Below are 25,166 nucleotides of genomic sequence, written 5' to 3' on the forward strand. Positions count from 1 at the left end.
AATGTGTCGTCCTAAAATGCTTTTGTAACTGATACCTGCTCTGATGAATCTTTAACCATCATTTGTGCAGAGAGCATAGAGCTGGAGGGAGGAGGGTGGGGGTCGGATGAGGAGAGCCAAACGCTTTCATCTGACCCCATGGGACAATGTGAAGTCTACAACCTCCCTGTGTCCACCCACCCCCCACTTCACTTCCATATGCAGAGGAACTAGCCCCACCGCTAGTTCCGGGTGTGGGGGGTTGGGGGTCAGGACTGAGAACTTACCACAGAGAAGAAGACGGAGAGGAACAGATATACTGGATTTTAGGAGTTTTTCTCGTTGTGGCTCGGTTTGAGGAGTGTGAAGTGAAGCTCAACTGAAACACTGCACCGATAAAAGAGGACAAAATAAACATTTTGCACCGAGCTTTTACAGAAACATCCTGGTGCATCACAAAGGAACACTACAGGAAACAAGATAAAATGCTAAACCTATTGAAGAGTATTGATTTGCTGCTTTGTATGAATTCTTCAAGTGTTTCCTCTGAATGTGTTGCTCAAGGATGATGTTCTCTATTTAACACTACAGGAAGTCCAGGGATGGGGAAGTTGTGGTTAGTGTTTCTAGTTACAGTTGAAAAACCATACTAACATTATAGTACAGTATTTAGTTTGCTAGTTCCCTCTGCTGGCCAGCTCCTTTACTGTATTATCCTCACTGTGACAATCCACGGGGTTAACGCATTTCCTCAACTTCCATTATAATGACTTGGCTTAATGTGGGAAAGGTGGAAATAATTTATAGTTAAGGGCTCATCTATTGTTTCTTTGTTGTTAAACTCCATAAGTTTAATCAGTGTTTTTCATCAATTATTTAACTGTACTCACATATTTGTGTTGTGAACAAAAACAGCACAGGACAGATGCATTTCAACTTTTTCTTTAAGCTACAATCATCGATCATACCAGAAGTGAAAGAAGTTCTCAACACCTTTGGGTAGGTTTCCGATTACAACAACGGAAAAAAAGAAAATATTGGATCATCCTACCCCTTCTGACCACAAACAATTATTTAAATGAAACTGAAGAGGAAACATCTGTTTGGTAGAACGGCTGAAAACTCCTAATGAAACATGACAGGTGGTCTAAAGTACAAATTCCTAAAAGGTGTTTGATATTGTATTTTATAAGATTAACGTGTGTTTTAATGTATAAAATCTTTGTTTCAAAAGGGAAATAAAACTCTCCACCTGTGGCTTTGTACTATTTCTATCCGAAAATCGTGGAGAGATACGTGAGGTAAACCATTTCAGTTATACGCCCTGTTGATCTCAAGTTAAAATAAAACGACCAAGATTATGACAAATGATCTGTAGGTTTTCGTTTGATGATTAATAACTCTAAGTCTTTTTTCATCAAACGCAAAACTTTCGATGTCATCATTGTACTTTCCATAAAAGTGAATCAAACTTCTAAAGTATGTGTTGAGGTTTGTATTGGTCGATGTTTTACACCTCACTCTTCAATTGAATCTAATGAGATTTTTACTTAGAAGCAAAAAAGAAAAAATGTGTGGTGTGTTGAGCCTGGGCCCTACATCCTGCCTGAGGCCCCCAAATTTGTTGCAATGCTCGACTGCTCCTCTATTGTGGTTTGTTGGCTCTTGCCCTTGCTCTTAAAGTCTCCACAACATCCAGACATCTTGTTTTAAATCTAAGAAGAAAGCAACACCAGGGCGTATTTACTGTGAGCATGAAATGTTACAGATACTTTGGTTCATTTCAGAGAGCAACACAAACAAAAAAAAACAACAGTCATGATCTTTAACGTTTTATAATCCTGCACAAGTTTTAATTACTGTGGTTTTCCATATGACACCAACGACACATTTAGTTTTATGTAATTAGTACTATTGTGTTGTTTTTTACTTTTGAACTATTCTGAAAGGAAAAAACTAAAATATCCCTTACAGACTAAAATTCAAAATGTCTTTATTACTTTGATACAATTCTTTAAATTACACCTAAAACGTTTTTCAACTGTTTAACTTATTGTTTCCTTATTCATTATCATTGTTTTTATTTCAGTCAAATGTTTTCAGTTAATTATCTGGGGCAGATTTTTTTGTAAAACTGTAGCATTAACCAGGTATGTGGATTTCTTGTTGAGGTGTTTCTTCAAACTAAAACTTAGATTCCATATTGCTATTATATCTTAAAAATAACTAGCTACATTCAAATAATAAAGTCTAAACGGATGCCACTGTTAAACTATTCTGTTTCATTACCTGAATAATGTTTTATTGAACATTTAAGGCTTATTTGGAGACTTAAGAAAAGAATATTAACATTATCATTGGACAAAAACATAGTTTGGATAGAACTTTATTATTACTGCTCACAAACCACAGAGTCTGGATTTATGAATGAAATTGAGATACTGTTTTTTATTTTTTGTTAGGTTTTTGGTTGAGTTACATATATTTTTGGGGTTATATTCGTTTACATGTATATGTTGCACAAACTTGCTCATTTTATCCAGAGCAAATTAAAAGTATAGAACTAATTAACTAACTAACTAGTATAGACCAAATTCAATAACCAATAATTTTGCTATTGCATCTTTACAAGACTGTAGTTTTACAAAACTCTTGAAAACTATATTAAAAATATATAGTTCTTCCTTTTGTGACTCTGTATGGAAACCGACATTAAATGTATATGATCTAGAGGTCGATGCATTAATTCACATTATTTTAAAGTGTTTTGGTGCAACAGGTTAATCAGTCGTTTTATTTTGTTGTTACACGAGAAAACAAATGTGATCAATATATCATTTTGTAAATAAAAAAACAAAACCCGACTCTCTGGTTTGATTATTGAATCTTTTCTCAACGCACACGGACATTTAACTATACGTGTCTGAACGGACTGCTCCCTTGTTCACATACATATCTAAAGTGTTATCTCTCTAAGTTGGTGGGAATCTGCAGAGCTCCCCGTGTGCGCGCCTCCTTCCCCGGCAGAGGCAGGTCGGAAGTACCGTAGTTTATGTATGCTAATGTGGAGAGTTGGGGGTTGTAGCTAGATATTTACGTTCAGTGGGAGCCGCCCTTCATTCACCCACATGGTTACCAACTGGTCGCCTTCGCGCCACTTTCCTAACCCCGCAATCGTCTCCAGCGGCGGCGCCTGGCTCCGGATCCAACCCGGGTCGCCTCGGATCTCACCCCGCGTGTCGTTTTTGTCCGCCGGTAGAAAAGTTTTCGGCACAGTTCGCTGTTTATCCCGCTCTCTGTTTGTCGCGGAGAGACCACACGGCAGCCCGAGCAAGTGAGCGAAGATGGTGGATTTCGGCTGGTGAGTGTCTGCCGAGCGCATGTTTATCGGCAAGGAAGTCGGGTTCCTGCTCCGTTTTTCAGCCTCTGTGTGGGTCCATTGAACCCATAGCGGGCGGGTTAGTGTTTCCTCTCGCCTCGTGGTGCCTCGGGAGAGGAACGGGGATCTACATAGTGAGACATTACCGAGATGTTGGCGATGAAAACAGTGTAACGTGAGGCGCATGGCAGCCCCCTCAGCTCCACCATTGAGGGAATGAGGGAGATTTGAAAAAGCTTGTCCGGAGCTTTTTCTCCGCTGCGCCTCCGCCACCGCTGGAGGAGGGAGATACGGCTTTTTATCAACACTCCCAAGAGTTAACACGAAACCCCGCAGTGTGATATTTAGAAACAAGTTTTGTTAATGTGTTTATTTCGCTGCTCGGACTCGAGTGCAGTGGTGTGTGAGTTAAAGTGCCCCCCAGAACAAAGCAGCAGCACATGGGGCAGCTTTAGGCCGCGCGTTTTAGCTTAGCCTAGCCTAGCCGCACAAACTTAGCACAACACTCCAGCGGGGCTAACTCTGATGTGAGATTAAAAATGCAGGGAACCCGGGGAGATGAAGGCAGAAGTGGGTAAATGCAGCAAGAGCAGCGGGGAAAATGCACCGTGGATGTATTTTCAAACATGTGTTCGTTTGTTGTTGGCTAGCGGCTAACCAGCGCCGTCCAACTCCACTCCCCATGATGTTAGCCGGAGAAGCGGACACTAATGAGCCGGCTGTCTCGCTGCTAACACCACCGGCCGCTCCCCCTGCCACCTCCTCGGGTAGTTTTGGGGGGTGAACCTGGGTTAACGTTAGCACGGTTTGCCATGTTTTCACCAGGGCTAACAGAAGCTCCAGCAGCACGGCTGCGGTGTGCTGTTAGCATCTGCTCCTGCGTGGACGGCAGCCCGTGCTTTCTAGAAGCTCCGACGCCGCAGCTCGCGGCGTTCTCCCGGTAAACGAGCACCACGCAGGTTTAAACCTTGTTTTACGTGCAGCGCCACGTTTTTTTGCGTTTACATCGGTTCGGTTTGTTGGTATTTGTGCGAAGGTTGGCGCACTTCGAGGCGCCATGTTAAAGGCGGTGGGGGAGGGGTGAACAACACCGTGTCCCCGCGCAGGCGCGCCCGTGTCGCAGGGACGCGGGGCCGCAGGCTGCTCATTCATGTTTTCACTGACCTCGTGCTGCTGCTGCTGCGATAAATCACAACATCTTCCCCCGTGAGAAGCGATGAAGCCCTGCACACTTATGACGGTGGCGATTCACATCCCCACGCTTTCAGACCGCACTTGATTTGTTACAGGAGCTCAGAACCTGCACGTGTAACTTGTTGCGGTGCCATAAAGTCTTGTTTATTGTATGTAACACTGATCCCACGTGTCCCTGTGTTTTCAGATCCACCATGCAGTCCCGGACCTCTTCCCTCTTCTGATCAGAGCAGTGTGACCATCCTCTCCTGTGGTGCTGGAGGGCAGTGATGCTGTAATCAGTCTGTGTATTGTCAAAGTGCTTACAGTGCAGGTAGTACTATGCAATACCTACTGCAGTGGAGGCACTTACAGCAATACCCCGACACTGGTGTGCAGAGTCTCCGGTGTTATTGTCATTTGACGTACTGTCTTTGTGCTAAGGTGCATCTAGTGCAGATAGTGAAATAGACTAGCACCTACTGCCCTAAGTGCTCCTTCTGGCATAAGGGGCTGTGATCATGCGCCAACCAGACTCATTTCTAATTTCTAATTTGGCTCAAATATCTCGCAGTTCTCTGCTAGTTTTGCATAGTTGCACTACAAGAATAGATGAGTTGTGCAAATCTATGCAAAACTGATGGTGGCCTGCTTGCTCTCCACCTGTTAAGATGTTTGGTTTCGGGGGGTTGTCACATCAAACACAATCTGACTGTACAATACGCTGTGTAATGCTGTTTTTAAAAAAAAAAACAGGAGTACTTGACAGTTCTTGCCCCCTGACTTCAGTTTCAGCAGTACTAAAGTGCTTATAGTGCAGGTAGTGATTTCTCCCTATCTACTGCAATGTAAGCACTTGAAGTACTTCTAACTAACTGCATCTCTCTGAAGATTGGACGTCTATTTTTTGTCCAAAACTCATCTGTTGATCACCACCTGGTCAGTTTTGCTGGTTTGCATTCAGCTTTAACTAATGTTCGCTGTGCAAATCCATGCAAAACTGACTGGGATGGTGAACTGTGCTTCACCAAAGGATTTCTTTTAATCAAGAATATTTTTGCTGCATGGTGGGTATTTGCATGTTCTTGGATGTGTACTGTTTGGGTATGCGTAGCTGTCCCTTCCTGTGCAGGTGGGGATTAGTAGCAATGCTGTGTACCTGGAGGTATTGCACTTGTCCCGGCCTGTGTAGGAACGAGGAGATGGAGCTGACCCGGATCCTGACCTGAATATCCAGAAACCTGTTGTGTCCTGTTACATGTCCTGTAATGTTTTGGTCGGTAAAATGTATGTTTTCAATTGTATGTAATTTTGCTGGTAAAAGATTAAAAGTTTTTCTGCCAATTTTCTCTGAATTATTTATTATGCTAATCTCACAATTAATGAGGTCAGAGTTACAGCTACACTTGGTGCCTGTATTAGACTATAGTTAGCTAGTTTCCCCCTAGAGTTATTATACATCCCATTTGGATTTTAAGTTAGAATTCGAATAAGGTTTAAATCATGACCATGTTATAATTCTAATTTATTAGAAGTGCTGAAGGGTTCATCAAGTCCTAATATGACAAAGTTGAGTCTTGGCCAATTTAAAATTAACCCAGTTGCACCACTAGGTTTGCAAGCTGTGTGGTCTGATTTGTAACATCAAGTTTTAAGAGACATCAATACTTGAATATCAAACATAATATATTGTTGAAACACATTTGCACCACCAGAAATCAGTATTTTGATTTAATTTCGCTTAATAAAAAAAACAAAAATCAAGTCTTTCAAGTAATTCTTAATTGAAATAATTGAAGTTCTTTTTGAGTAATATATATACGAGAAACATGAATAATAACTTCACATACCTCACTTTTTACACTAATGAAACTTAATTCACATGTTTATGGCTGTTGGGAGGCAAATCATTTAATCTATATAAAAAAACAAGATATTGTGAATAATAAAAGAACATTTAAGTTGCTCACACTTTTATTAAACAGCTCGGTAATTAATCCTTATGAAATACAACACTAATGCACAAATATTTTAACAACTTAACAATTTAAACTGAGGTTTGCAGGATTATATATTACATACACAGTTGAAAGTATGGAAGTGAAAATATTTTATACTTAAAAAGGCATCAAAACAAGAATAAGAAAGATAAGGCAAATCACATTTTTTCATATGCGGTTACAGAAAGGGGTTTAACATCAAACACATTTTTAAAGGTTTAGGTGAAAGGGATCTATTGACAGAAACTTAATATAAAATAATCCTAGTGATGTTTTCACGAGTGTGTTTCATCTAAATTACACAAATTGTATGTTTTATTTACCATAGAATGGGCCTTTTATATTTAAATACTTTATATTTTCATCATGGGGGGGGTCCCTCTCTATGGAGGCTGCCGTGTTTCTTGTAGTAGCCCAGACTGGACAAACTAAACATCCTTTGAGTGAGGATGAGGTGAGGGGTATTCAGCTGCAACATCACACTTCAGCACTTTATGTCACTAAATTCTACACATTTATTTAACCTACATATTATGCAGTTTTGTTCAAACCAAGAAACCATACCCTCACGTTTAAGATTTGGAGCCGTCCACTAGATGGCGCTGTCTGATCGCCGGTCACCTGCAGAGCTCAGGTAACGCCACGGTTCCGCCTCCTCTCTCGGGCCAACCTTGGACAACATGCCGCTTCCAAGCGAGTCGCGCCGCAGCAACTTTGTCAGCGTCCGGACCTGAATCATCCTCCTCAGCCTCACTTCCCTCCTCACTCACACCAAACCACACAAAGTCCCTCCCGAGACCCGACATGTGGACGTGGCGCACCTGAGGACCTGGGACTACACATGTTGAGGAGGAACCTCAACTTCCAAAAGACACTTTCATTTGGAGTCTTTCTGTTTGGAGGCGTCCTGTTGAAATGGGTGAAGTGTGGACGCGCTGCCTCGTCCTGCTGGCGGCTCTCTGTGGATTAGGGTTTGGACACAACCCCAACACATGCGAAGAAGTGCGCAAAGTTTTCCAACTCAGGCAAATTGGACCCAGTCAATTATTGCCTTTAAGTCCCAGAGCAGGTATGTTGGAGTTGAGTCTGGGAGCTGAGCTGGACTGTGTGTGTTCGTGTCTGGGTTTCTGAAGGCCTGCAACTTTCACTACACAGACTATCATACAATTTATTATTTTTCTAGTATTTGCATTGACATCTGAAAAAAGGTTTTCGTTTGACTCACTTTCCCGAGGAGCTCATCAACTGCCCTGTAGCTTTAACCTGTCATTTACTTTCCACTTAAATCCTCTCTGCAGTCCCACAAACGCCTTTTTAAACACTTTCCAGAGGCGTGTGTGCAGTTGTGATAATGATATAGACAATATAACAGCAGAGCTTTGAGCTATTTATGTGACATCTCTCTCTCTGAGACTTTTAAATCAAGATATTTAGAGGAAATACTGCATGTGTGTGCTGAATTATCATGAGAATAAAACTCACAATAGTCCCTTCTTCTCTTAAATTCTTCTACATGGGTTCATCTAAATCTGTTAATGTTCACATGTAGAAATATATTTCATTTTTTCAGATTTTCAGCTGATTTCAAGCTCTTGATGCTGATAAATTGGATTGGATATAGATCTTCCAAGAGTTTGCACAACTGTAAAGTCAACATACATTTTTGTGTGTGTGTTTATTTCAGTGTATTATCAGCCTCGCATGGGGGAATTAAAAAAAAAGTGCTGCTTTAATCCTGTAACACCAGAAAATAAATCTGCTGAGATTACTCGCTGGTCGTGACGAATAAGAAACCAAACTCCACTCCTTCGGCCGACTAAAGCAGATAAGTGGCTTGCTGGGATAAACAGGAATTATTTAGTGTAAAGTTAGGTAAACTGGGCTTCACTGAACTGAGCACCACCCATGATGTAGCACCACATGATGGATCTGTCAAAGACATGGGGGAGGAATTAAGGATGTGGATATTTCATGTGTGCTGTAATTGAGTGGACAGCTTGCCCTGTGTGTTCTTCTCGGAAAAGTAAATCTTAATGGTGTTGATTACCATCCTGCCACAAACTGCTCCCTGTAAACTTCATCACTCCTTTCCTCTGCTGCTGCAAGGAAAACGATTCAGTTGTCAGAAAACCCTCAAATACCTCCTAAACCTCTAAATAACCCTTATAACGCCATCACCACTCCTACCCCCTTTAATGAGCCTGTGCGGATTTAAACCTCCGTGTTTTTTTTTTTCTTTCCAGAATTGCAGACTTGAACAGGACTTTCTCTTCCTCTGCCCCCTGTAGTCTAAGCGTAGATAAGCTCCTGATTCAGGAGCCAGTGACCCTGTAAAAACACTTGCTTCTATTTAAAGCTGCACCTCCTCCGACCTTTCTGGGCAGCAGCTAAAATGTCCTCCCAAGTCCAAATCCATCTGGACGCTGCGGAGATGAACATTGTTTCCTAGATGGATGCAGATAAACGTCCTGAAACGCACCAGATAACGTAATGGGAGATGGCAAGAGTCGATCCCTGATTTGAGAAGATGTCTGTGAGTGCGGGCCTGCGAAAAATACCGTTCAGAAATTCCAGGAATCTGAGAGAGATGTTTGGCGCTGCCTGCCCGGTGAGAAGTGCCAAGCAACTTTCAGTTTAGGTCAGGACACAAAAAGTCGGAGAAGTCCGTCACCCCGGCCAAAGAAAAGCGGTCGTCTGTGTTGTTGGAAGTGGAAAGGGTTGTGGGAAGTCTTAAGGTTAGAAAACGGAGGCCTGGAGTGCTTTCATGTTGTCTTATCTGGAAGAGTTTGAATTCCTCCACGTGTGCCATCGCCTTGCTCCCCCACTCTTGAACCTTGTAAGGAGCTGATAGCGTCTCTGGCAACAGCCATGCACGCTCTGCCTAGGCATGTCAGACAGGCTTTTGCAGAGTTTTCGGTTGCTTTCAAGATGTTTTGATTGCCCCGCATGTGCGCAGATTGCTTACATTTGTTCTTAGTGGAAAAAATCTGAGATAACGCTTTGGTGAAGCGATAACGATTTGACTCAGATCTTCCCTCAGGATCTCCATGTTTTGGTTTTCTTGCTCCACTAAAGCATTTTTTTACTGCTAGAAAAACATGGGTATTGTATAACTTCTTACCTGATGTTTTTATTTTGTCTACCACCTCGATGGCTTTTCATGGGTCCACCATGCTCAAACATTTCTACAGGCTTTGTCATTAAATTATGTACAGACATTCATGGTTCCCAGTGGGTGAAGCCAAACTGACTTTAGTGATCTTTGACTTTTCTTGTGAAGTCACCAGCAGACTGACATTTACAGATATTTCTAAACAATTATGGAACTGACTTCAGGAGGACTTGCAGTACTTATAGACTGTATATAAAGATGGACGACATGTCTCCACATCCTATTACTATCCAGAAATGAAGCCGTAATAACGAATGCTGCCATCTTGCACCGATGACGTAATTCGGATCTGCAAAATAGTAATTGCTGGAGTGAGCCATGCACTCGACCAGTCAGTCTCAGCTCTTGATCAGAACATTTCAACCGATTTTAATAGCATAAAATAACTGATTAAAACCAAACTTACCAGAAAAACTAACACTTGAGACAAATGCTTTTTAAAGTGTGCTTTGACCTATTAGTTTGGTCCATATCCCATCCACTAACAGGGAAGAGGCAGGGTTAATGGCCTATAGAGCAGCCAGTCTCCAGGGGGCGATCAAGACAATTTAGTTTCACTTTTGGGGCGCAGTCTCTCGTCCATCTTTATATACAATCCACTGTCGTAACATACACTTCACTCCATCAACTGGTTTTACAGACAACTGCAAACTATTGAATGAAGCTCAACACTGCAAACTAAGATGTTGAGCATGATAAAGATTAAACCTGCGTAACAGTTACGTGGTTGAGTTGCCATTGTGAGTATGTAAATGTTAACAGTTCAAATCAGCACAGAGAAGCCTCTAAATACTAAAACCTCAGTACTGCTAACATGTCTGTAGACTAAATGAATGCTGCTAAAAGAAGGAAAGCTGCGTGTCAGTTTGGACAGCTGCCTTCCACACTAATGACACTGAGGATAGTTACACACTCTTGTTCATACCTTTAGGCTGTTTAAGGTGTTAGGTCCACCTGTCTGGTCTGTGACATGTGTAAAGTGAGGTGGAGAACCCTGAATATGTCATACCCCAGTTTATGTAATGCATTACCATTAGCCTATATTCGATTAACAGATTTAAGCATAAGTTTGAAAATTAAAGCTGTTCTGAACTTATTTCCAAAACCCAACAATTAAATTTTATAAAAAAAATTCAGTTTGCTGCACTGTAACAAGATGTTTGATTTGGTTCCAAATTTTCCTTTTCGTGTTAATTTAGAGCATCAATGGTTAATCTGAGTCATTTGAAATAAAATCAATTGATGGTTAATTCATCGCGTAAAAACACCAAATATTTGACCCTGTGCTTCAGGGGATGTGATGGATTCTGATGTTTCACTGATGTTTCAATGAGCAGATTCATTGATAATGAAAATAAATATTTGTTGCAGCCTTATATTTTATACTGTTTCCAAATCCAAACAAAGATGGAAGCCATAAACTACACATGTCGATGCTTAATTCATATAAGTTTAACCAAACTTATATTATCAGGTGTATTTGACTTGAAGCTACTTTCGGTTATTTTGTTTGATAACTCTAACTTATTGGTTCCAGCCCCCTGTGACCCTTAAAGGATAAGAGGTGTAGATAATGGTTGGACGGATGGATACAAATTAAATGGTTTTATTGTATTTGACAAAAGAGAGCAAATACATGTTACTTCCCAACAACTGGATTAGGAACAGCAGTTGCAGTTTGAGAAACATGTTGGAGCAGACACAATATTTTTTTCATGCACATGTTTGGAAGAGTCTTTCAGGATTCTGTTAATTCACAACAGAGGTAAATTATATTACATCTCATTTTTAGGGAATCATTTTCTGAATGTTCTTCCTGGGTTAAATCAAAATCCATGCAGGAATGACTGCAAGGTGAACACTGATCCAGCCGCCTCTTACATTACTCTAATTTTAACCCTAAACTTCATCCATTATATTCTCAGATCATAACACTTATTTCCAATGACTCTTAGGTTCAGACCTCCAGGTGTGCTCGTCCAAGAACCTGACCTGCTGCACCAAAAAGATGGAGGAGAAGTACCAGGTGGCGGCTCGCAGAGACATCCAGAACCTGCTCCAGATGTCCAGCACCAGCCTGAAGTTTCTAATCTCCCGCAACGTGGCCGCTTTTCAAGGTAGAATTTTACTGGTTTTGCGTTTTAAGGGTTAAACTTCATAAACTCCTGCTGAGATGAGAGCACTAATGTTTATGTGGATAATTGTATGCGTGTAGATGTTTGTTTGTACTTCTGAGTATACGCTGAGGAGTTAGGGTTTGTGTGGGTGCTATAAAAACAGTGTGAGTCAGTGTGTGTGTGTGTGTGTGTGCGCATGCAGTGAGGCAGAGTGAACAGAGTCTGGTCTGTCCTCCGTGCAGATCTAACACCACAGTCTGATCATGAGACAGGTTGGCTGTTCCTGCAGGAGACTCAGGAGGCCGTCTGTGGGGGTAAATGTCTATCGGGGATACGCACTGGAGCCTTTAGCCTCCCTTCCTTTGCAAGGTGCCCTACTTCACCGTTCAACCTCATTTTTCCTCAGTGTTTTCCATTCCTCACCATTATTTCACTCAGCGGTGACTGACAGCTGAGTGGCAAGCCGCAACTTGCCTCTGTCTATTTGCCGTCCCTGCCCAGAGTGGGATGTTTCTCCCACTTGAGCTGTAAGCTGTCATGTGATGGCTGAAATGGGTGGGCAACAAACACAGAGCTTATGAACTCAATGTACAGACATGTCATTAAGCCAATTCACTTTAACGACGTCTCTCAGTTTAAAGACGTGCTCTTATCCTCCTCCTCAACTCAAATGATTTATAGGAGAGTCTCACGTAATCACTGTGTTCTAGTGTTGGTTTGCAGGGGCTATGCCCTCTTTTTGTCATCAGACGTTTCATGTTTACTTAGCACTTTGCATCCGTGCTACCTTTTCTAAATACTTCAACCAAGGTCACAAACCTTGCTAGGCTGATGAAAGTTGTTGGGATGTTGGCTTTTCAAAGTATAAGGCTTGTGTTATTCTATTTTTCTTGTTGGGAAAAAGTGTGGAAAAGAGCAAAATCTAAATAATACATAATATAATCTCTCAATATTTTCAAACTTTCTAACCTATCCTGTCTATGACCCTCATCGCCAGGCACATTTGTTGTTACCAAGGATGTTAATTTATAGTAATCAGTGATACTTATATAATTCTAAAAATAATTTCTGTCATGTGTACAGCAGTACACTAGTTTTTGAAAAATTTGAATAAAGAGTGATTTCTTGTGGACTATTTCCAGCTGTGGATTAAACCACATTTGGTATTTAAGTATTTAGTTAAGGGTTGACTCATAACAAACTACATTAATTGTAATGAAAGAAAATGTAAGCCAGCATTGCGTACTGATGTGTTTTTAGAATATCACCGGCCTCATCCATCCTAATCCCGATCGCCACTGCACGGACTGTGGCTCCTAATGACGTCATTGCCACGAGTATGGCCGCGTTCGTATCCAGGATGTTTTGGCTTCATTTCTGGATAGTGGGAGGAAGTGGAGACCTGTCGTCCATCTTTACATATGGGACCTAAAGTGTTATGCACTTCTTGCGAGAGACCATATCTGCTCAGCCAGGTTACATTGAGCAAGATCAGGCATTCAGGACGCAGAGGCTTTTTCTTTTTTAATTTCTAAATGTGTATTTTTCTTTCTGCCCTATAAAGTTCTCATAATCGTCCATGCGCTGAGTGTTTTGTTTACACAGGGCAGCAGCAGTCAATTTAGACTGCAGGAGCTGCTAGCTGTTTGAAAAACACTCACAAAATGAGCAGCACTCACATGGTTTCATCCGTGGAATGGCAGCCAGTGAACACTCCTGCCAAACCAAACAGAGTTCCCTGTCAACATCGGCTCTCATCAGTCAGCAAACACTGGCAGCTGCCTCCAACATCCAGGCTGCACAATGCAAATGGCAACAGAGGTTTAGCAATTAAAGTCACATATTGAAGTCACAGTGGCAACATAACTGCTCCCAATATTACATCAGGTTATTATGCAGGGTTTTTGTTAATTGCAGAGCCAAGTTTGCCTGCAATTATTTCTATAGTCTATTAATTGCCTTGATTGTAAAATTGATTGGTTTACTTTTTCACAACTAATCCATCCAGCTGTTATTCAAACATATTTCCCCATGTATATTTTCCTTCCATATTTAATATATAGTCATTATTGCAGGGAAATACGCAAAGAAAAACATGAAAACATGTTTTTATAGCCTAACTATTCTTCTCCACCTGCTTAATATTTGTTTGTCTTTCTTTTTAAGTAAATCTGTGCTGATGAAAGGTCACAACCAAACATGTCTGTTTACACACACCCACACACACAAAGTCACGTACACGCATGCACATACATGCACATTGTTGCATTGTTCTATTTGGCCATAGAGGATTCAGTCTTTGTCTCCATATGTAAGGGAAGCAAGGAGGGACAGAAATATGTGGCAGGATCTTAGAACCACACAGAGTGGGAAAAAAAGAACAGTCTCACTGTTCATGTGCAGATATAAAAGAAACACAAGTCAAGCATTTAATCCGTCTCTTTTCTGCCAAGGGAGTGTTCAATTATGTTGAATTAATACGAGTTAACTGTTTGTTATTCATCTTGTGTGACTGTTGGTTTGTTTCAGGTGTTTTTCATATTATAATAGAAGTGGAGAAGAGCCAAAAACTCTATTGATCACCCCGTAATTGAGAAAAGACTGCCCTCAACTCTTCGTCTTCTTGTTCTTATTACTGTGACAAGCTCTTCTGCCTCATCATAAACACTTTAGGGGGAAACTGGCAGGAAAGAAGAGTGTTTTTGGAGGTGGGTGGGTTGTGAGTGAGCAGGAAAACTAGTCCCATAGATCTCCAAATGATTGGCAGCCTGTGCTGTAATTCGAGAGACAACACGGAACAGGCAGAGTGTATAATGCATTTCGACCTCAAACAGGAAGAGGGACGAGTTAAATGGGGGCAGGCTGATGTGGTCATTTGTTTTGTGCAAAGCCTTCAATTAGCCATCTTTATATGTTGCAGCTGAAGGGAGAGGGGGGATGAAGGGCTTAGAAGAATGTAGATGGATAATAGTGTGAAACTCTAAGGAGACACTGAGAAATAAAACAAACCCATAAAATGCTATTTAAACGTTTTCCTGTGGGACTCAATGCTTATGTTATTGTGCTTATAATGGGCCCCAAAAAACTTCAAGGGCATCCTTTATGTAAGAAAAGAAAAGGGGGCTCAATATTTTCAGCAAAATGTGCAACGCAAATAAATGACAACAAGCGCTCGAGCTGTTAATTACGAGGAGAGCTTCAAAGCACAGCTCATCCCGCAGTAATGGTTCATTACTTGTTTCTCTTTTTTTCTTCAGAGAATTGTGCCGCAATGTTTCAAAACGTCATCCTCAAATGAACCTGATCCCCGGCTATCAAGTCATTTCACATCCAAAAGATAGTTGGGCAACTACGGTGTTAAAAAAACCCAGACTATGTTGATGGCATCCTGTCAGGGCAGATGGCCTTTGAGCTTTCCAGCACATCACTTTCACCCCTCCGTCCTGCTCCTGGCCTGTCAGTGAGTCTCTCAGGACGGCATGTTTTCATTCACCGCTTGTGAGGTTCCTGCACATCGTCCACACAATGCACAAATATGCGAGCCTGCTGAGCGGGGCTTTAGGGGGAGAGCTTTCTTCATCCTGCGCAGGTTTGTCCTACATCCATGGCAACCAACCTGTGCACTCCCAGCGTCCCGTAGGGCTGGAGTCAAATAAAACTCAAACAGAGCCCACGATGAATCAGCTGTTGAAATGCCGGGGAGAGGGTGTGAGGAGGGCCCGCTCGAATCCCAGAGAAACGGTCTGAGATCAGCAGATCAGAGGAGCGGCTTCCTCTGGGACAAGCTTTCATCTGAGGGACTATTTGAAAAGCCATGTACTGCCTTATGCTGACTGCAGAAGTGAATGTTACTCTTGCGTCTGTGAATAATATAACCAGAGCTGCTCCTGTGTGATTTAAGGAGGGAAGGGTTTTGTTATAACTGCTGCAGCAGTGAGTCATAGTCCAACTGAGCCTGAATTAACTCACAACTAAGAAACTCTGAGAAGTAGTAAAGCATGCATTATTTTACACTTGTCATGAATGTAGATCACATGTAAATGATCATAAACAATATGAACTCTAAACCATCAGATTTTAACATTGTGGCTTATGAAGCCCTAAAAATAAAGTGTATTATTTAAAAAAAAAACAAAACAATTTTCAGTGTCAGATGAAAAGATCAATCTCAAATCTTTCTTTAAATATGAAGCTACAGCCGCAGCTGTCATTTTAACATTTCTGTTCGTAACATGCATTAAACACCATTAATTTCTATACTAAACCACTCTAACCAGTCTTCATGCTAAATCCAGATAATTGTCTTCTGTATACCTCGTTACATACAATTCAAATACATAATCTTTTATGACTCTAGAAAAATTGAAACCAAAACTACATACAGTGTTTTTGCCTATTTTGAGTGTTTCACAAGAAAGCAGCAACCAGCGATACCACAGGCCAAGCAAAGGGCCCACTCCAAACAGGCGGGTTTACAACGGACACTGCACAGCACTCAGAACAAAGGGATAAATGTGGAAAAACATGAAAACACAACAAATGGGCAATATTGAAAAATCTGTCATATAACCACAGGATGAGCGAGGTCTGTTACACATGTAACGCTACTGTTTCTTGAACGTCTATGGCTTGAAGCTGTTGTGACCATTAACACTCTGTGGCTTGTGGGCTTCCTTCCAGTCATTTTGGTTTCCAGCCTGGGAAGAAAGAAAAAAAAAACTCCTGTCAACATGAGGCTCATGAATCCAGCAGCCTTTGCTTTTTTAAAAAATTTGCATTGCTTCTAATTGTGAGCGTCTGCTTTTGTCAGGAGCACAAGTGGCGCAGATGAATGTGAGATCAAACGGTCACAGGACTGAGAGCTGGTATGGCTGAAGAGCAAAGCGAGACCTGTTGTGCTCCGGATTAGCCGTTTGCACCCATACATGCTAATTGTGTTTCTGTTTACCAGCTTTTAAAGGATTCCACCGCACATCTTTTAGTCTCTGAGTTGAAAAAAGGAGCGGCGTTGAATGGCAGCGGCCCCACAGCTTGACTGAGAGCAGGCTGCAATCAGCCGTCAAATTGGTACAACACGCTCTGTGCCAGGGAGGTCCGAGTTAGGGGAGGAGTGGGGGGTTGTTTTGATCGCTGCTTATTAGACGGATGATGTAAAGTTTCTTTTCTTCTTCTTTGCAGCTGAGTTTCTATTTCAGTGGTTTTGTTAAGTCCAGTAAAGTTCAGCTCTCGGTTGGTTAACGCCCATACCATTTAACCACAACATCCTGGGTTTCAGTCCTATAAAAGAATATTTTTAATTTGATTTGAAAAAAAGAAGAAAGACATTATACAACCAGTGGCACGAAGATACTGAGATGAGTTGTAGTTTCATCTGTGACAGATTTTACCGCAAAGACGAAATGAGGATTAAACTCGAGCAAATATCAGAGGACGTGGATACCAGCTGAGATCTGAGTGTGATGTTTGCTTTTCATGAGCTTTTTTCTCCAGCTTTGTGACGGAACATTTTTCAACTAATCCGGTTTGTTTACAAATGGATTATCGACCTTAAGAAGCAGGAGAATCTTATCAACCACAGAGGAACACTTCATCCATCAGTTCTTACTGAAATATTCAAAACCACCACAATGGGAGATAAATGGACGGACGTTTGTTTCCGTACTCCTCATTTAAATCAAATGAAGCTCAGGTAGAGCTGCGTCTGGCTGAAGGTTAAAGGTGGTTTGGTTTTCTTTGGTTATTTTAAGGCATTCATTTCATATATATTTCATGATTTGATTCTCATGTGATCTTCTCAGAATTATGACCCCTGATCTTTTCTCCCAAAGAATATCCCGACTCTATGATATGAATTTTGCATAATTTATAACACAATTTTAGATGAAAGACACTGTTTTCCAAATGTTAAATAAAAGCTGAGTAAAACTTTATTTTAAATGTCAAACAAAGTTGTAATCAGCATTTAATAAATAACACAAACATAGAAGAACACATATTTAAAGTAGTCAGAACAAATCATTGTCACAGTAGAAAATGTCATCTTATTTTTCGACTCTAATGAATCTTTCAAATGTAACGAATTATGTCTCAGGACCTCGTGACATACAGATGAGTAAGGTTGTACCGACCCGAGTGAAACACGCACCTTGTTTCTTCGGATGTTTCAGTTTAAAGTGGTTAAATAGATTTGTTTGCTTTACCTCCAACTGTTGCCCGACAAACTTGAGATTTGCTTTGTTTTACTTTGACAAATATGTGGCCGTGCACAGCCGAACCACTGCCACGCTACCGATGTTGAGTCATTTTTTGGCACCAGCTCCTCATCCACCATGCTGGTAGCTCCCCCCCCCCAAATAATGTCTTGTAGGAAAGATCCTATGATGGAGATTTGATATCAATCTTGAAGACAAGCATTCTGTTGGTTTCTCAGTGTAGCGATGATCCATGTTAGCAGGGTATATGAGTATTAGTAGAATTCAAGATCAATCACACCCCTGTTTATGTTACTAGTAAATCTAATTTATCATCTAGATGAACTTTCTGATGTAAAGTGACTTGGCCTCTGCTCTACCATATGTTTCTTGTGTTGCTGAAAGCCTGGTATGAGTCTTCAAGCCCCTGGAGGCTCGGCTGGATTACCAATTGGGCAAAGCGACCAACTGCCTCAGGGCCCGAGGCTCTTTAGGGAATCCCAAGGCCCTTTATTCATTAATTGCAAATGTATTTGGGCCTTGAGGCAGGTCCTGCATTATTACACACTTTGTCTACTTGAGAAACAAAGGGCCTGTGTCAAAATCTACATGGTGTATATTCTTGTTCCTCCAAATTACCACAAATCCAGTGTCAACGGTTTTACACAATTCATTTTTAGTTGATTAATTCGGCCTTGAAAAGAGATCACACACAAAGTGGTTTCGAATACGGTGACTGATTGTGGGTTCTATAATTTTTAGGGTCTCGTCCTTCTATGTAAAGTGCCTTGAGATAATGTTTATGCCCCTGTTTGTGTTGCTATCAATCTTGGCCAGGACACCCGTGAAAAATAGATTTTTTTTTTTTTATCTTAACGGGACTTTTTTTGGTTAAATAAATAAAATAAATAAAAATGTTGTGATTTGGTGGTATACAAATAAAATGGAATTGTATTGATAGCAATTGCGTAGGTGAAAGCATAAAAATAATCGAAGCCTAACTTGTATTTGTGAGGAAAATTTAAAGCTTAAATGCACAGTAGTTTTTCTCACACTGAATTAAGTGTAAAGTCTCATTCATGCTCAATGTTAGATTTTTTTACAGTAACAGATGGAGCCTTCTGTCTGTGCTCTGTTTATTTTGTCTGTAATACCACTGGTTATTGTGGGGGGCAGTGTAGCACATAGTTCAAGCGTGACGATACAGGACACGAGAAAGAAATCTGAAAACTGGCGGAACTTTTTGAGGAGAGACTTTGCGAGTTAAGAAACTGCAGGAATCTATATGATGTTACTTTGCCCGGGTAAACAGCTGCTTTTGACTCTTTCTTAAGAGGAACATATCCCAACCTCCTCCACTGTCTGTTTGTTTTTGTCAGAAATTCTCGACCATGCACTGCCCTCTAGTGGATGCATTTCTCAACAACCATGCCAACATAAAGGATACATGGCGGTATGTGGCGCAGTGACGGTTACATCGTTTAAAACGGACGTATCTCTTATCGTACGTTAAGTCAGCATAAATGAGCTTTTATTATCGTGGTTTGAGACGCACTGTATATCTGCTGTTGAGATGTCAAGTTTGTTTAGTGGTTCTTGTCAGGTTTGCAATGACAATATATTAAACTGCATCACTTAAATAAATATAATATCAGTATCCACCTCTTCTTTTTAACATTTGACATTTTCCAAATATTCTACTATTGACGTAGGAATAATTTGGCATGAAAACTTTGCCATAGTCTTGACACAAAAAGACATATCTTGGATTGTCTCATTTCCGCTGTTGACTAGTTGCTCTTTTTTTTCTGGGGCAGTTGCTTTAATATCTCAGTGTGATGACCTGGCTGCTCTTCAAGAGTATGTTGAGCAAAAAGTTTCTCTAAAAGCAGAGCCGGAGGAGCCACCACTCTCACCTAAGTGCTCCTTTGCGATCCGCATTTGTCCAAGAATTTCAAGTTCAAAACAATAATTTCTTCCCATGGACAGATACTGTGTGGGGACCAGCCCTCAACAGCACTGGATCGCTGACTACAGTAACACACTGTTCCCTGCCAGTAAAGTTTCTAACTTGGTCACAAATTGGCCGCTTGCCTCAGTCAGGGAAAATATGCTGCTTTTTATAGGACTCTGCATTTTAGCATCTTTTGTCTTGAAAATGAGCATTCCTCATGTTACAGGCCCCTCAACCGACACCAGGCTGCCTCACATGGGAGCTGCCTTTTTGGTTTTATTGTGTCAAAAATAGTTTCTGGGTGTAGAGAAAATACAATATGAGAGATATGGGGTAAAAGCGAGCTATATAAACAAACATATTTTGTAGTTTGTGAGCTGTTGTAACATAGCAGTTGTTGTTGTGTCTCTCTTTAAAAAGATTGGAGTGTATCCACAAAATACCATCGTGGTGGCATATTTGTAGATGTTTAAAGTTTTTTTTTAGCCACACCAGTGGCACGGTACTGTAGGGATGGTGGTCTGTGTGTGTCAGTTGGTCAGTTGGTCGACCACTTTGGTCCGGACTCCAGACTGAAATATCTCAATAACTGTTGGATGGATTACTGTGAATTTGAGACTTTCTTGGATCCTTGCGACTCCTGTCTTTTCCTCTAGTTGCACCAGCAGGTAAAAGTTTTAACTTCTCCTGTGAATATCTCAACAGGATGGATAAGCACAAACCATTGCACAGATATTAATGGATCCTGGATGATGAAAGACTTGTTGATGCCCTTACTTTATCTCTAGCACCATCATAAGTTTGACATTTGTGGTTTTGAGGGAAATGTCTCTTTTTTAATGAAACGAAATTTGGGAACAACATTCATGAACCCCCCTCAGGAAGAACTGAAATAACTTTGGTCATCATTTAACTTTTCATATCATGCCATCTTCAGGTCACTATTTTGGTCTTAAGGTCTTCTGGTAGGAATAATTGTTTTAGTCATGACTGCTTTCACACAGAAGAATCAGGTGGTGTGAATCTTTTTTAACCTGTTGTTAAACAAGTGTTACAACTGTCGCAAATTGTTATCCCTGCCAATATGAACAGCATTAATGTCGAACGGAAAAGGTAGGTACCTGCTATTGACAAGGCTTGTCGTTGATTGGAGGGACGCACTGATTTGATGTGGTTTTTTGTGATTTGGCCTTGTGATTTGCACTTGAGGGCCACCGTAGCTCTTGTTTTGTCAAGCATAAAAAGCTTTTAAAGGTGGGAAAAGCTGAGTGAAAACAGATTCTAATAGTGATCGACCATGCAGGTCTTAGGATAATGTGCGATGTTACTTGCATAAATTGAAGTGGTTCGATTTGTTTGAAGATTTCATAGGTAGATTCTCACAGCTGGCCTTCAAATCCCCTCTAACCTGCTCTCTGCTCCTTTGTGTGGGACCCTCCGTTTGTCCTTTGTCCACCGGCTCTGCAGCCATGCCGTCTTTGTTGTCACTCTTACAAGAGGAGTGTGTGTCCGTGTGTGTTTGTGCGTCTGTGTGTGTTTGTGCGTGTGCGCCAGGCAACACAGGGGCCTCTCCTCGAGATTCCCACAGAATTTGGGTTTGGCTTTGTGATTCGAGGCTGGACAGTTGATCCAGGGGAGGACAGAGAGGGAAAAAGAATGCGAAGAAGAAGAATGAGCGACTGATGGAGAGAAAGTTGGGCGGATGCCAGATTCTATTGAAGGTCTTTGCACAGTGTTTGAAGTCAGAGGATGAGGATTTAGAGGGAAGCAGGATTATTCAGAGTCAATACCCCTCAATAATCCAGGCGTTCGTTCTGCTGCAAAGTAGTCGGACTGTTTTCATACTAGACTTTTCTAATCTTGTTATCATTTTCAGTGCTTGCAGGAGTAGTCTGACAATTTGGGGGAAGTAGCTCCTTTGTCTTCTGGCAAAGAAGTGGATAAAAAGATGGATACCACTGTTATGTCTGCCCGTTTAACATTAGGGGCTCAGCTAGAGCCTGGTCAGTCAAGCATTAAGACTGGAAACTGCTAGTTTTATACGTCTCTGTATAAAAAGATGGACGACATGACAACTCCCTGTAAGTGGAGAAGTGAAGCCAACACATCTCAATCGCCCTCTAGTGGCTGGATTCTGGACAATGCAGTACACCATGCCCCTTCCATTTTAGCTGTTGGTACAAGGACCAAAATTATGTCAACATGCCCAATTTTTTTCCCCAAAAGTGTTTTTTGTCATTTTTGTAGTTCTTATCACACAGCGTCTGTTCAAGTGTTTTGTTTCTGATTAATTTGGTTTAAATTAGTTGTTTTAATGCCTTAAAAAGTGTGAAACGTAATGACATATGAGCTTGACTCGATTAGTCAGGCAGGTGTTATGGGCAAGATTTCCATATCTCAACTCTGGCTCCAAATTCTGTCACCAGAACAAGATGGCGGCCCCGGTATACGGTATATTTTGGCATCATTTTGGAGAAAGAAGAGGGCTACACCATATGGCCCAAAAATTATATAGAGATTAAAATGATCATATAACTCGATATCGATAATTATCATAAGTGTTACATCATTATTTCTTTTAATTGAACCGATGGTTTTTTTCAAATGTGAGGTGGATCAGTTGTGTTGTTCCTCGTCAATGTGCTTGCATTACATCAGTATATTCAGAACTTTTGATATATTGCTAATGATGAAAATTATATTGCACTAATTATTGATAGTGTTTTATTGCCCAGCTCTATGTTGTCCATCGTACTGTGTTCAATTGTGTTCAAAGGTCACAAAATCCCCCAATCAGCACCTCAACACACACGCACGCACATGCACACACATGTATGTGTGTATATATATATATATATATATATTCTCCACACTCTGCACTGTCGCCACTTACAGCATAGAGATGAACCCTAAAAATACACACCCTTGTCAGCACTTTACATTGTTTGTCTCCCATGTGCCTGTTTGAAATGGAGATTCATGGCTGCTGGCTGTTGTCTTAGGGCCATTTTCTAGATTAGATGACAAAGCGCACTGCTAAACATGAACTGTGTCTTTATGACAGATTTATATATATTTCTGTCCTGAAATGGTGTTGAGCTGCGTGGACTCCAGCAGGGTAATATTACAGTGTGATGTTTGTGTAGGCGAGCTGACTGTGCAGCTACAAAAATGTGCAACAGTTAGCAATGAACAGCAAAAACTGAGCTCACACTCGCAGCTTTCCACACAAACCACGTTACTTTGATTCGGTGGTATGTTAAGTGAATGGTTCGGGCCATAATAGGCACTTTTCCTGGAAGTAGCCCTCAACTTTAACCAGTCATTCTTCAAATAATTTAGACGTCTAACTCCGGGGGGGTAAACCGGACACAAATAGGACTGTTCTCTACGTCAGAACTGAGAAAAATGACTTTCTACAACTGATCCCGAGAGGAAACTGCAAGGATGAGTTCAGCAGAAATGAAAACATGAAAACATCAGTGTCAAGTTTTTTTTCCCCTGCTCACTCGGTCTCTCGGCGTGTTTCTCGGGATTGTGCTTCTCTGTTTCACTGCGGTGGTTCAGAGGAGAGAAATGTTCTGTCAGTGTGACGGGAGGAAGTATTTCCTAAGCAAGGAAGGAGTCTCCAGGGATTAGGCTGTAGTCGTCTGGGCGTTGAAATCCTAAACACAGCAACACACAGCAACACACCAAGCCCACTGTCTGCGCCCACTCTCCCCGCTCGCACTCTACCCCCTCATCCTGTCCGTCTCCCCTACATGGCAGAGATATAATGGCATAATTGTCTTGCTTATCACAATATCCTGGCATGAGTGACAAATGAATGTTGTTTTTACTGCTGAGAGAGTCCAGTGTCTTGTGGCCCCTTCAGTACGGGTGATAGGTCTGTTTTATATAATTATTACAAAAGTTCTCCTCTGATTTGTCTCGTGGCTCAGATACGCTCTAATCTTACCACATTCATGATTATGTGATGCTTGTGCCACCATCTGTACATACTCCGATATAATAATACTTTATTTGTATAGCACTTTTTAAAACACACAGTTACAAAGTGCTTCACACACAAAATAAAGTATACACAAATGACCATATCCATCCATAGGTACTTAGATACATACAAACATGCATACAACCATACATACAAGAAAAGAAAAAGAAATAGGTTTTGACTAATATCAGGCTTATTCATTCACAATGAAACTGCATTAAAGAGTTAAATTATTTCATTTGGATTTAGTCAAGACATTTTATGAAGTAAAAACGTCACATGTTCTCTGGTGCTTGTGTCTCGAATGTCAGGATCAGGAGGCAAATCAGTGTTGAAAATAATGAGTAATGGATTCTGCTCGTTTTTACCCATTAGCCATTTATATCTACATTGGGAGTGGATCCTGTTCCATGGGGTCCACCATTTTGCACCGCCCTCTTACTGCAGTAGCTGCCGATGGACAAACTAAGCTATGTTTTTATGACACCCGAAGGCCCCTGTAGGGTCTCCTAGCCTCCTCCATGTTAGTAGATGAGACATGGGCCAAACCAAAAAGTCAAAGAACACATCAAATACATTTTTCTCAAAGATGGTTTCTGTAATCTGTAATAAATCTGTTATTGTGAAGGTAAAAACTTTATATTCAAAAAGAAGACGGCAACAACACATTGATGTACACACTAGAGAAGATGAGATCTGGGACAAGATGTCAACACACATCTTAGTCTTCTCTCTCTATTCCTCTCTGAAGACTTTTCTACAACAGCCACATTCTTTGCAGTGAAGTTAAGACCTGAGTTGTGTTTCCCTGCTTCCTCACCGGAGTCAAATTACACAGCTTACCACGAACAGATCCTTGAACCAAATGTTCCATATCATCTTTTCATAAATCTAATGTAATTATTCAGTTCAATAGAGTAATCACTGGCTTGCTGTGTGCATTAGCCCCTCCATTGAGGCTTATGACAGCCCTGTCAGCTCATTCACTGGCATCTAACAGCTCCCTAAGGCCAGCCGCAGGAAACCTTCAACAGCCTCACACAGAGCCACCTTTGAAAGCTAATGAAAGCTTTATTATGATGTTATTATTTTCACTCTGGCTGTTAAAAACTGTGGCAGCCCGCTCTCCCCTGGTATGCATGTGTGCGTGCTCTGAAAACCTCAAACATGTGCTCAACCTGACCTGTGTTTCTAAATGTGCAGCATG

General features: G+C 41.1%; 1 protein-coding gene and 1 long non-coding RNA gene across 2 annotated transcripts in view; both read left to right on the forward strand.

The window, feature by feature from the left end:
- The first annotated feature begins 3,096 nt into the window (after positions 1–3,096).
- On the forward strand, positions 3,097–5,877 carry LOC118109781. Its single transcript, XR_004696853.2, has 2 exons — positions 3,097–3,340; positions 4,740–5,877. It is a non-coding gene; the product is annotated as an uncharacterized LOC118109781 (long non-coding RNA).
- A 1,306-nt stretch (positions 5,878–7,183) lies between these two features.
- Positions 7,184–25,166, forward strand: part of gpc5a (glypican 5a) — a 116,666-nt gene continuing 98,683 nt past the window's right edge. Inside the window, exons 1-2 of the mRNA XM_035164984.2 lie at positions 7,184–7,600; positions 11,659–11,820. Of these exons, the coding sequence (XP_035020875.1) occupies positions 7,447–7,600; positions 11,659–11,820 (316 nt within the window). The 5' untranslated portion in view covers positions 7,184–7,446. The remainder of the gene's footprint in view (positions 7,601–11,658; positions 11,821–25,166) is intronic.

This window comes from Hippoglossus stenolepis, chromosome 1 (genome assembly GCF_022539355.2).
Source record: "Hippoglossus stenolepis isolate QCI-W04-F060 chromosome 1, HSTE1.2, whole genome shotgun sequence".
Taxonomy (NCBI): Eukaryota; Metazoa; Chordata; class Actinopteri; order Pleuronectiformes; family Pleuronectidae; genus Hippoglossus; species Hippoglossus stenolepis.